We start from the raw sequence: 12,731 nt of genomic DNA, 5'->3' as shown, positions 1-12,731 counted from the left end.
GTCGGAAGTGCTGGCACACGCAGCCAGTCTACCTCCACACACAGCAGTTTCAGCACTGGAAACGACCAGCCTGGCCAGCCGTTAAGGAGCCATGCCTGACTGGGTTCAGGCCCCTTGGATTCACCGCAAGGGTATCTGACAGTCTGAGCTGAACTACCCTCTCCCCTCCTGGCAACCTTTCAGAAGCATGGTTCTCTTGTTTCCCTTGCTCTCTGTCACATTGGTGTTTGCTGACATTGCTGCTTTACGTAATGCTGAAGCACGCACAGGCTAGAAGAGTTTGTGAAACAGCAGGTGGTTCCTTAGAAAGGTCAGTTCTCAAACAAGGGCTGCATGTCTTTCAGAAGCTTTCTATGGTTACTTACTAGTAGCAAAGGGAAAAGGGGAACGGTGAACCATTCGGGACCAAATGCCTACCTTGTCCAGTTAGAATAAAACTAGCAACTCCCATCTCAGCTGCTATAAAGCAGCTTGTTTTGTCCGTCTCAACTGCCAAGGCACCGATTTTCGTATGGCTATCCCACAGGAAATATACTTCACACAGGGTGAAGGCCACAGCCATTTCAAAGCTCTCTTGTCTTAATATGTATTTTTATTATCTCTTTATTCCATAAATACATCTGCACTGGATAACCAATCTAACCTAATCAGCACAGCTGATTGCCATTGGCTTCTCGGCAACCCCTTCTAGAACTGGGACTGATACTCAAGTCTAGATCTAGGCAGTTGTGATGAAGAATTAGGTTTGTGAGCATGGAAATTGCTGCCCTTTATGACTCGCTGGAACGCTGCCTTCCTGACAGTCACAGTAGAATATGGATGAGCGTGACTAATGACAGCCCCAGTACTTCCCATGCTGGCCTCCTAAATAACAGCAGTCCAATTCATAAAACTAACTTAAAGTCGTGGCACAAAACTAACTTAATGTGACAATAATTCACAGCTAGTACTACAGTAATTCAATGACACTCCCTGCAGCTCCAGGAGAGAAAACTGTGTATTTCTCTTTCCCAGATTATAACAAACCTCATAAATTAGGACTGTTTTCAAGGTTATTCAAGGCTACTGTCTTCTCATAAAACCAAGATCCAGATATAATTTTCCATAGTGCTTCCAGTTTTGAAATGCCACTATGGCTTTAGGTAACTTGAAATACAGAGGAATTTAATGAGGTCATGTGAAAAATGACTGGAGTAATCATCTTCACAGTACAATGTTGCTCCTTTTGGCATTAAAATCAGACAATTAAATTTTCTGTCATCAAATCTCCATTTTTGTAGGTTTTGGGATTTAGAACCCTAAATGTATACTGCCACTGAGAAAAACCTGATTGTCTGTAGAGAGGATGGCTGAGGACCACTGTTTTCAGAAAGACAGACCGAGACTCTGGAATAAACTCACTAATTAGACGCTTCTTATTGAAGGTCAGTCAAGTCCAGCTGTGTTGTTACTAACATTTATATCTTTGTCATTAAAAAGAGTATTAAAAACCTCTCTGAGACAGTACAGTACCTGGTTCTTAGAGCAATGGATCAAGCTGTCTGGAAATCCGGTGGAAACATGCTGCCCTGATACCTATTTGCATCTGGCATGAATTTACCATTGTGTTTCATCTATAATCCCCTGCTAATGTTTCTGATGTATCTTTCTAGACTGGTGTCTCATCTAATGGGTCACAAGCCACCAAGGTGGGTGACATAGAAACACTTGTTCCTTTGTTCCCCACCTACTTACCTACCAGGGTTAATGATTCTCTGACAACCTTTCAAAAGACGGAAATAAATTATGTACCTGCTATCACTATTACCAGTGATTATCCCTTCTCTAAAGGGAAAAGTAGACATTTTCCTCTCCCCAGAGAAACTTTTAACTGGGGATCCGCATGAGAAGGCTCAGAAGTGGAAGATCGTGAGAGGGTGGATGGTCACTCGTTCATAATGGTTATGGAAAACATTTCTGATAAGAATCTACTAACTACCACTTACCCAGCATGTGACTTCAACTGATTTTAGAAAGAAACAGTAGAACAACACTGTGAAAAAAGAAGAAAAAAAAAGAAGAAGAAAGAGAAAGAGAAAAAAGAAAGAAAAAGAAAAAGAAAAAAAGAAAAAGAAAAAGAAAAAGAAAAAGAAAAAGAAAAAGAAAAAGAAAAAGAAAAAGAAAAAGAAAAAGAAAAAGAAAAAGAAAAAGAAAAAGAAAAAGAAAAAGAAAGAAAAAGAGATGCATTTTGGTTGAACTTTGTAGGCTAAGCTTCCATAGCGTGTGATTTGAAATAGTGAAGCTTTTTGGACATCCTTGAAAATCCTCTGCTCTCGACTGCCTACCTTATTTGTTATACTCATGCCCCTTTTCCTCAGATGACTTTGAATAGGGAACTTGTATTTAAGACACCTACTAGGTGTCTTACATTAGCTAGGTAGGATCAGTTTTGTCTTGCTTGACTACCAATGCATTGCTCTTCTCCATTACTTACTACCCTCCTACATACTGTCACTGGAAAAAAGCTTTAAAGGATGAGTCAGATACTAAAAGCAATCAGGTTTTTTCTCCCTTTCTTCTCAACTGACAGAGGGCCATATATTCAAAGGTATTTACATTTAGCCATGTTAAAACACAAGTAGGTTCCTACTAAATTTTCAGACGCACTTTTCTGTCCAGTTGCCTTGGAAATCACTGAGAAATAAATTTTAAAACAACAGTATCTACCGGCTTACTACAGCTACCGTAGTGCATTTTGTTTCATTTCATTCATCTGAAACAACTGATTCCCGCAGAATCAGGCAGCTTGCAACTGTTGTTTTTGTGAGAAGTGCTTTCCGTCCTTGCATTTCCAGTATGAGGTTTTTATTAAAAAGCACCCACTTGCTGTCCTTAGCGGCAGGTGGGTCTTTTGTAACTGACTATGAAAGAAATTATGGAATATTAAACTATATCCTCCAAACATGATTTTTTTTAAAGTTAATTGGAAAATTTCTAACTTATTGTTATAACTACTTTACCTTCCAGAACACAATTTAGAAAATTAATGCCTTAGCAGAAAAGTGAGCAGAGTACACTGTCATTCTTTGTCCTTCATTCTTCAGTCAGTTTATCTTCCCTTGTAAATACATCCCCGTGAATTACATCACAGTTCTTCATCTCAGCTGGGTGGCTGGGGGGATCACCATTATTTATTCCTGTCAGGTTCACAGATGTTTCATCTGCACCCAAATTCTCCATCCTTTGTGCATGCCTCACGCTTCCACTGCTTTGCAGAAACACTGACAGGTAATCTTGGTCAAAGGGAAATTTCAAACAGAGTCCTATCTTTTGGCAGCTTCATCAGGTCACTGTTCTTGTTCAAACGTCAGCAGAATGGAAAAATGTTCTATTTCCAAATATCATATTAGTTATTTATGAATGCATCAATGCACAATAACTCTAGGTTTAGAGAAGGTCATAAAATTCTCACTGGTTAAAATGGGAATGCTGTTACAACCATATACCTTTGTCTCTTCTGCGCAAGTAAAGCAAAGAGGGAATTCCTAATGACTGCCAAGGAAGCTAGGTCAGACTTGAGTTTTTCCGTCTCTACTGTGTTTATTAGGCTCCTTCCATCCATGCTGTAACACCCATTCCAATGCAGAGAATGAGAAAGCTAATTTGACAATGTAGTCTCAAGCACACCTTGATATGGCGCGACAGATCAGTTCCTCCTCCACTGAGCGCTCATCCAACATATAATTCCCACACCAGACCTTCTGCTGGCCTTATGCCCAAGACTGAATTTTACATTTGCATATTTAATCTGCCTGTTTCAGGACTGAAAACTTTTAGGCTGGATAGGACAAGTTAAACACGTAGTACCGTTGCCATGTGCTGTTCCCAATCTGTGGAAAACTTTGCCTGGCCCTAAATACACTTAAAATGGAGAAATCAAATAATACCAATATGCCAACACTATTTTATTGTTAAACGCGTCTATTTAACAATTCTGATTTTCTTTTCTGTGGCAAAACAGGGACTGGGTGCTACAGTTAAGCCCTACAAGACATGATCACTTACACAATTAAATACTGTTTCACCTACAATTATTAGTGGTGCTTAGTCACACATTGCAGTAAGCTGGCTAGAAAAGGTTCATGCTGAATCTTCATGGCAGTTAGGTAGGATTTCTCTAATATACCTCTTAAAATCTCAGCATCCACTCCTCTGAATTCTTAAGAAAGTGCATGGCTGGAATCTCAGGGGACATAAAGCTCACGTGGGCCTTCCACTGAAGAGCTGCTTCTGTTGAAAAAAACAAGCCTGGGCAGGAATAGCTTTCCAGAAGGTGGCAAATAAAGATTCTTTTAGACCTTCTTCTCTTCCTCTCTTAAATAGCTTCTCTTCAGATGCTTTGGCCATTGCTTATCCTGCGATCACAGACTGAGCTGGATCTGCAAACAGCACCTTCAGGTAAGACATCACTTCCCTGAAGCCATTGGATCCCACCAGCTTTGCCTAAGAAAAAGAGTGCACAAGCCTCTGATCTGTATTTACATGAAGGTTCATGGATTATTTTAAAAAATCCATGAATGTAGATGACATCATTTATTTTAAGGGGTCTTCAAATCAACACTTGTAAATTAACTTTCGTGGCTTTGCCTGAAATGGATTAGGAAACATATACCCAGTTCTTTCAGTGAACAGAATTACAGAGGCAGCACCATCTTAATGAGAGCATTAACATCTTCAGCCAGCGCTGGTCAATGCTGGAGAGTAACAAAACCCACTTAGGAATGAACAGATTCCCAAAGCTGAAAACATGTGATGTTATAATTAAAATCAGGAAGAAAAATATTGAACGTGTTAGACTGCCTCTAGGTAAAGTCTCAGTCTTCCGTGTATGTGTATGATATTACAAATAACAAAAAACAAGGACCATTTTAGCCTAGCTCACACAAAAAAAATTGCAGTGCAAAGTATTACTGATAGTTTTTCTGCCTTCCACCTGAATTTCCTTTCTTCATTCAGAGAACATCAGAGTGGCTGCTAATGTCAATGCTTAGCAGTCTGTAAAATATGTTGTTATAAATAAGAAACTAACCCTGTGTCCTGGGAATTGCAAACTTCCCCTTTACTCTCTGCTTTCTTCAACACACGCAGCCTAAACATATTAACTACTAAAACAGTTTTAAAACTGTTAACCTAAATGTCTATTTTCTCCTAATTTCCCACATAGCTAAGTTACACATTTTGTGTCATCTAGTTTTCTTTGTTTCAAACCAGCTGTTGACCAAGTCTTAATTGTTTGTCTTTAGTCTTCAAATTGTTGAGCGAAATAATGTATAGTTTTGTAAGATGTGCATTTACAGGATAATACAGGTTGAAAAGAACTTCAGTGGGTCGTCTAGTCCAACCTCCTGCTCAAAGCAGGACTGGGCACGGGAAGGATGCCACTATGCCAGGCACTATGCTTGAGTTGTGTCATTGACCAAGTCAGACTCTATGATTAAACTCTTTGAGTTCACTTATCCAGGAAAATTGCCTAGAAAAATTTCCTAAACAAGCATTCCTTCCAGAAAAGAAATTACTTTGTTTCACAGTATTTAGTGTATTTCCAAAATGGAATGTTTTTTTTTATTCCAGCACTGTCCACTGCAGAACTGATAGGGAATATTTGGATCAGAATAGCTACTGAAGTCAATTGCCTTGTGCAAAAAAGTGCTCAGACCTACTTTTCCACTTTGACTGTTAGGTGCAAAGTAAACTTTAAAATAGATTCCCACAACTGTTCAACAACACTTGGTTAAACAAATCACTTCTCTCACCCATGAACAGTAACGCGTTAACATGCTGCTCGTATGAAAACTACATTTGCTTCTGCTCCTTGCTGTACAGGCACCAGGGCTGCAGGCTTGTACCCAAGGCTGGCTGAGGGTGACGAGGCTAGCCTGGAAGGATTAATTTTAAAAGCCTACCTCTGCTGAGTATTTTGGCAGTGTTCTCTACATGCTGATAAATAACTGAACATGTACTTGTCTACATCATAAGGGCTGGGGAGGGGGCATCTCCCTACCTTACTTAAATCCATAATGGAACCACATCTTTGATAGCAGATGTGTATTTTATCGGTTTAGTAAAAAGCAGATGAGGTAGACATTTCAATACAGAGTATCTGTGTTCAAGAAAAACAGAACACGTTTTTCAACCTTAAAAGGACATTTTACATGGTAGTGTTTATAAAGCTGATTTTACAGAGCTTTCATACGCAATAGTTCCACCCAGAAGATGGAAGTATGTTGAACACCTACATTCATCAGAAGCAAGTACAGACAGTGTACAGACATTGTAAGAAAAACAGTGTAAACACTGTTCAAGCAATGCATGAATATTTTCTAACATGCAAACACACATTGTCACTTCCCCCAAAAACTAATGATAAAAGAGTGCAAAGCACAAATCCAGTTCTGACCCATAGACTAGGCAAGTCCCTTAATGAGCTAACGAGCTATAAGCATTCAAGAAAAGACTGCATGTTTTGCCATTGCATAGATTGCATAGGAGATGGAGCAGAAACTTGCAGCAGAAGTATTAAGGAAAGGCAAGGAGAGTCCACATCAAGTGAAATAAGGCAGACCACAAATGCAAAATCTGTGTGAAAGTATTTAGTGTAGTTTAATTCTCTTTGGGGCTGTCAATTCCCTGATGCTTCAAAAAGGGAAACACTGCGGTAGGCACAGCTCACTGGGATAAGATCTTAAGAGATAGAAAGAGCTCTGTTTTCCTTTGCATCGCGCTGTGTTGGTGTATTGTTTATTGTACTGAATTCTTAATTAGATGCATCCTTGCAATGTTGGCAAGGTAGCTCGTCAAAGAAAATACAAATAAAAACAGATAATGGTTCTTAAGCTTAAAAAAGAAAAGTAATTGGGGATTTTTTTTCTGCCACTCTATAATTTGCCTTCTGTGCACTTACTGTGGGGTTAGCAAAGGACATAAATCAGGACTTTCCCTTTGAGTACCATTTTTCTCAGGACTATGTCATTTACTCTGTTCTCAGGTCAGGATATGAGTGCATAAATTAGCTGCGTGTTTCTCTTTTGGGAACTTTGCAGAGGAGAAAGGTTTGGGATATGTGATTTGCATGTTTGCTACAGCCTCTAGAAAAAAGCTCCCATAAGATTTCCAGAAACTATTATTGGATTCTTTCCCTTTTAGGACAAGAAGGACCAGTAGGACTAGATCTTTCTGTAGCTGAACATAAGGGATAGTTTGCCCCAACGGAGCAGAGAAATATATAAAAAGAAATATAAACATCCCTCATGAATGAGTTTACAGATGTACCAGCATATACATCAGTTAATTGCACTGATGGAATTTTTCTTGCTTCTCTGTAAAGCATTGATTAGAGAATACAAAGAATGCTTTAAATACCACATCTTCAGCAGGTGTAAACTGAGGTAATTAATTGACATTAATATAACTATGTCATTTGTTCCAGCAGAAAGATTTCTGGTGTGCAGGTCTGTTTTAATTCAGGATATACACTGTCAGTTTTGTAAATTTAACTAAAGGGCTTTGGATTAACATAATCTTTCATCCTAACTCTGAAAGCCCTTATAGAGAAATAAATCCTAATACTTAAAGAAAAGCTTTCCAGCATTAATGTTTAATAAGAGATTCTATACAGATCAGGTAGTGATTCAGGATATGTTCTCAGACTCAGGATAAATCTGTGTTTTTATCCTTTCAAATTGTATTGTGGAACTCAGAAGCTTGTAGAAGTTGCAAACAAACCAGGGAAGTATAAGATGAGAACAAAGTGGAAAGTGCTGAACCTAATACAGTTCATAAATCGTGTCGTGTCAGTATTTTCCAAATATTGCTCATATAATGGAAGTAAAAAGCAATAATTTAATTCAAAAGGTCAAGCAATTTACCTTGCATAACTGTGTCTTCCTTTCATAGTATGCAATCACAGGTTTTGATGCTTGGTAATAGCTTTCAATTCCTTCCTTGATGGTTTCGGTGTTACCAGAGTGCTGACTGCTCTGATTTCTCATCAGAAAGCGACTGCTCATGGTTTCTGCAGAGCAGTCCAGGCAGAACACAAGTTTTGGTTCCCCAATCTAGAGACAAAGAAAAACAATAAGCATTCAAACCATTGGCCTGGTAAAACTGATTTTGTTTGGATAACTTTAAAAACAAATGCTACCGAAAGAATCTTAAGGAATTTATTAGCAAATTACTTTTGTATTTGTCTATACAGAAATTATGCTTATTAACAAACACCTCTTACTGTAGCAGCACTTACAGATCCCAGTATTCAGGATCAAGGCTGTGCTTGACTGGGCTCTACACATACAGAGAAAAAGAGATATGATCTGAAAAATTCTGGCTATTTGGACTGAAGATTGTCAGTTTGTTCATTATTTGCAATTGTTTGATAAAAGCTTGATGCAAACAGCACTGGACTCATGGAATGCTTGACACAGTTTTTTTTTAGCCTTTGCTCTGTTTAATCTGTGAAGAGTATATTTTCATTCAGGAGTGGTAAACTATGGCTTAGAATTTCAAGAAGGAAATAGAAGGAAATGTCCAAATTAAAGTCTGCCCACTTGAAATGGAAATGAGTAGCAACAGACAGGCTCAAGGATACCATCAAATGCTTGTTATTGGATGCATTCATAGGCATACCTCCTGTGAATTACTTTATGTCACACACTGTTTTATGTCAATATTTGCAGTGTAACTCTACATCATTACTACCCATGGCATAAAGGAAGGATGTGATATATTTCTCTGCATTTTCAAGCTGGTGAGTAATTTCCGAATTCTATGAGAAGCCCACCACTTAGTGCTTTTTGGCTAGTGCCAAACTAGTCATAAGGCAGAGTCTGCCCTTTTCTATAAACAAAATAAATACAGATTTATTTATTTCTATTCCCAGGCCTTGGCAAAGATAGTAAATAATTGTCTCTATCTACATTTGATAGTAGATATTGCAGTACTTTATGGGTGAAAAAGAACTGGCAAGAAAGAGCAAAATGTTCCTTATAATATTTTAGGAGGGAGCCAAAAGTTCTAAACACAAATCCCCATTGTTCTTTCCCCAAAATGCTGAAAAAGATGCATGTCATTTAGCATAAAATTGCAATACACCCTGTCATGCACCCTGCTCAAGCACAGCTTTCTCTGACACAGGTTTTGGCTGAACAACAACTGTTGGGCTGGGTCTAAAGGGATAAACTCCACTCTATCAAGTAAAATAAAGGTGTTACAGGATCAGAAAAAGTAATGTGATAATTTTTCCATGCAGTTATGTATTAAATCCTTCAGTGATGCTCTCAGACTTTTTCTCATTCCTTCCCTTTTTAGCAGGGATCTGGAGAACACCTTTTAGGAAAGAGTGAGAAGTCTTTTCTCAAAGATGACTGTTCTTCACACTAGCGACCATTAGAAATTCATGCTTTTACCATGGCTACAGCAAAGAAAGTCTAAATGACTGATATATGGAAATTGCCATTGCTACCTTTGTTGACAGCCCTTAAAGGAAGAAATATTCTAAAGGTAAATATTTCATGTTAGGCCTTCTGCATTTGATGTCTGGATTATATTGACCTTTCTACTACCTTAATGACTTTCTAAGAGACAGCTGAAGCCAAGAGATTATGTCGGACAGTTCAATGACAGGCTTTTATCTATCCATTTTTTCAACACAGCTCAGAAAACATTAAAGCTATTAGCAGCAGCAGTATTGTGTTTTGAGATTAAAAAAGCCAACAAGGCAGTTTTAACAGTGCAAGAGACTTAGATCGAGAAGTTAAAAAAGATGTGGACTTAATCAATGATTAATCAAATGTCCTTTTTGTAAAATTGGACTAGGATGGTGAGAAGTGATTTCCTCCCAGCCCCACATGAGGAATTCCATGGTCTGTTCTAAAATATAATACAATAAATGAGGAATGATTTCTTTCATCAGTTATAGTCATATAATCACCTTACAATGAGGATATGAAGGAGTCTACTAACTGGTAGGATCAGATAATAGTATCTTGTTTGACAGACCGGGTCTGATCTGCTTTTGAAAAATCTATGTGGTTCTCTTAAAAGTTTCAATGTTGCTATTCTCTGGAATTCAAAACATTACAGAAATGTCATTCTTCTGAGTTAAAAATTGCAAAAAGTAAAAGCAATGCCCCTATCAGATATTACAGCAGTTTTTACTACTGGTTGGGTTTTTTTTTTAAATTACTGTTTTCCTGACACAATTTAGCTTAAGTAATTCATGCTGTGGGGACATCTGCAGGAAGCCAAACAAGTCTAATGTATTGGGTCTTTACTCTGTCTTATTGGTTATCTTCCACCTGGTGATGTGGAACTTATAATTTAATATTGTTTTCTACTTCTCACCTAGCAGAAAGACCGAGGAGGGAACAGAGACATGTGCTTCTCTAGAATTATGGCTAGGTAAAAATACAATTATATCGTAGAAAGGAATTGGGCAAAACTGGCTGGAGAATAAGCTGTTTCTACATCGCTAATTGTATTTAGGCCTGTCAAGCTTTTAAGTATAAGCACTATACCTCATGTCTTCTAAATAGAACAACTCTTTCTTAACAATTATAATGCTTTTTACACATCAGGTAGATATGTAGCACTATTCATTTGGACTTTGCTGCCATTAATTAATAAAGCCTGATGTCCACCTCTTTTCATTCAATTGTAAGGTAGGAAGAACTTCTCATCGCCCTTTAGAAAGAACTGCAGAGCATTATCTCAATGATGACTCATTTATGAAAACTTCACAGACTTACTGAGCAGCTTACAGCCAGCCAAGTTCACCGTGTGAAAACTGAAGTGGATACATGGATACAACAGGGATGACTTAGCATATTCAAAATTATCACTTGAGGTCCTTGTATTTTAATCCAAATGTCAAAGGCAACTCAGGACTACAGGATCTTGTGTTGCTACAGTGTCTACGGGAACTGAACAGGGCTCTGCTTTTGCACTGGATGCTTCAAGACTTGTTTGCCTCACAATGCCTCAGTCCAGGACACTCCAGTCTCCAAGTCCTACTTTATAGCATTCATCAGTGTTCACAGGACATGACACATATGCCTGCCACAAAAGCAGCACTGCTGAAATAGTTCCTCCTTCTACACAAAATGAAAGAAATCTCCAATGTCTTTTTAATAGTCTGTGGCATTTTAGTAAAGGAACTAATAGATCAACATTTCTGTGAATGGCTTCTATAGCAAATCCTACTGCCCATTATTTTGTCCAGCTTCTGACGCCTAAATCTTGCTAGGCTTTTCTGGTAATCAACTAAATAAAGCAGCTAAAGGTTCAGGGAGAAAACAGATGATTCATTAAAGTTTTATTACCTTTAAAACTTGTATAGGACATTTGCGGAGTGTAATATGATAGAATATATATGGAACTATTTCTCCTAGTTCACCACTTCTTTTCTCCTAAACCCTGGTGAATTCATTCATAGGACTTATATAGAGTATTTTCTGCAGATTGAGAAATGTACAGCTGAGATTTCTCAGTAGGTCTTAGCACATACTGAGGAAATCGATAACGCTCTGAACTGCCACGCAGTCACTTGCAAAACGCTCTTTTTATGGCTACGCCACCTGTTACTCATCACAAAAATTTAACCTGTGTTTTGCTGTTTCAAAGTGTCAGCAAGCTTTAGCAGAGCCAGCTCAATAGCAAGAGATGTTAAGTGCGAAGATACATGCTTTCATAAACCTACATCAAATAGTGCTTGATGAGATTTTCATGAGAAGTATAGCAGCCATCCACTAGAATTAGTAAACTGATTCTAAAAATGGTGCTTTCCACTAAATGTGGATTTATATTTTATATTAAATAAATATATGGTTTATATTAAATTTGGTTTATATTAAATTTGGGTAAAATCAGCCTTTACTTCTCCTGGTATTACAGAGTCTGTGTAGGTGAGGGCAAAAGCTGGAGTTGCTATATTGGTGGGGTGCCAAAGTTTCAGTAATCAGCAGCACAACACTGTTGGATTGGCTCTTTACACGTCCCTGTTGCAATCAGCTACAGATGGGGACCCAAGCAGCATCAGAAGTACAGTCATATCTTAATAGGAGTTATAACAGCATTATGATTATATGGTCACCTTGTTCTCAAACTCTTCTGCTTCTTTCAGCTCCCGGGGATACCCATCGATCAGGAACCCTTTTGTGTCCCCTAACTTGGAAAGCATGGCTTCCTTCAGTAGCTCTAGGACAATACCCTGCATTGGAAAGAAAGAGAGTTACTTGGTTGATTAATAAGAAAGATTGATACCTTTTTTTGTTACACTGACTTTAATCCTACACCCTTGAGAACTGCCTTGTTTTGATAAAAGCAGGTCCTGTGAATGCAGGTATTTTTCTTGTCCTGCAGGTAGCAGGGCACCCTACTTTTTCTTCTCTCAGGACCAGCTATGCTACACAAATCTAGTGTTGCAACCCATCCAAGAGTTCCCAAAGTGTCCTCTAGATAGCTGCGAATATTTCATCGTTTCAAAATTCCTGTTAATACCTGTGAAACTTTGGAGTACTGCTGCAGCATTTCCCAATCTGATTGCATTTTCTATGTTATTGATATATTTATATTACATGGAAAGTGGTAAGAGACCCATCTGACCAAACACACCAAAGAGCAAAGCAATCAAAATCAAGCCTCAGCACAGCTTTTAGTTTCCCCTGAGCAGCGCTTCCCAGTATCTTTCATTAACAAAT

At 38.3% G+C, this 12,731-nt stretch overlaps 1 protein-coding gene across 2 annotated transcripts in view; it reads right to left on the bottom strand.

Moving 5' to 3' along the window:
* AK5 (adenylate kinase 5) overlaps positions 1-12,731 on the bottom strand; it is a 101,526-nt gene that overhangs the window by 2,924 nt on the left and 85,871 nt on the right. For both annotated transcript variants that reach the window (XM_072867016.1, XM_072867018.1), the window contains exons 12-13: positions 12,125-12,241; positions 7,905-8,093 (exon numbers count right to left, since the gene is read on the bottom strand). In XM_072867016.1, the coding sequence (XP_072723117.1) occupies positions 7,905-8,093; positions 12,125-12,241 (306 nt within the window). The remainder of the gene's footprint in view (positions 1-7,904; positions 8,094-12,124; positions 12,242-12,731) is intronic.

The sequence above is a fragment of the Ciconia boyciana genome, chromosome 7 (genome assembly GCF_034638445.1).
Source record: "Ciconia boyciana chromosome 7, ASM3463844v1, whole genome shotgun sequence".
Lineage (NCBI taxonomy): Eukaryota > Metazoa > Chordata > Aves > Ciconiiformes > Ciconiidae > Ciconia > Ciconia boyciana.
This window is presented reverse-complemented; position numbering and strand designations above follow the sequence as displayed.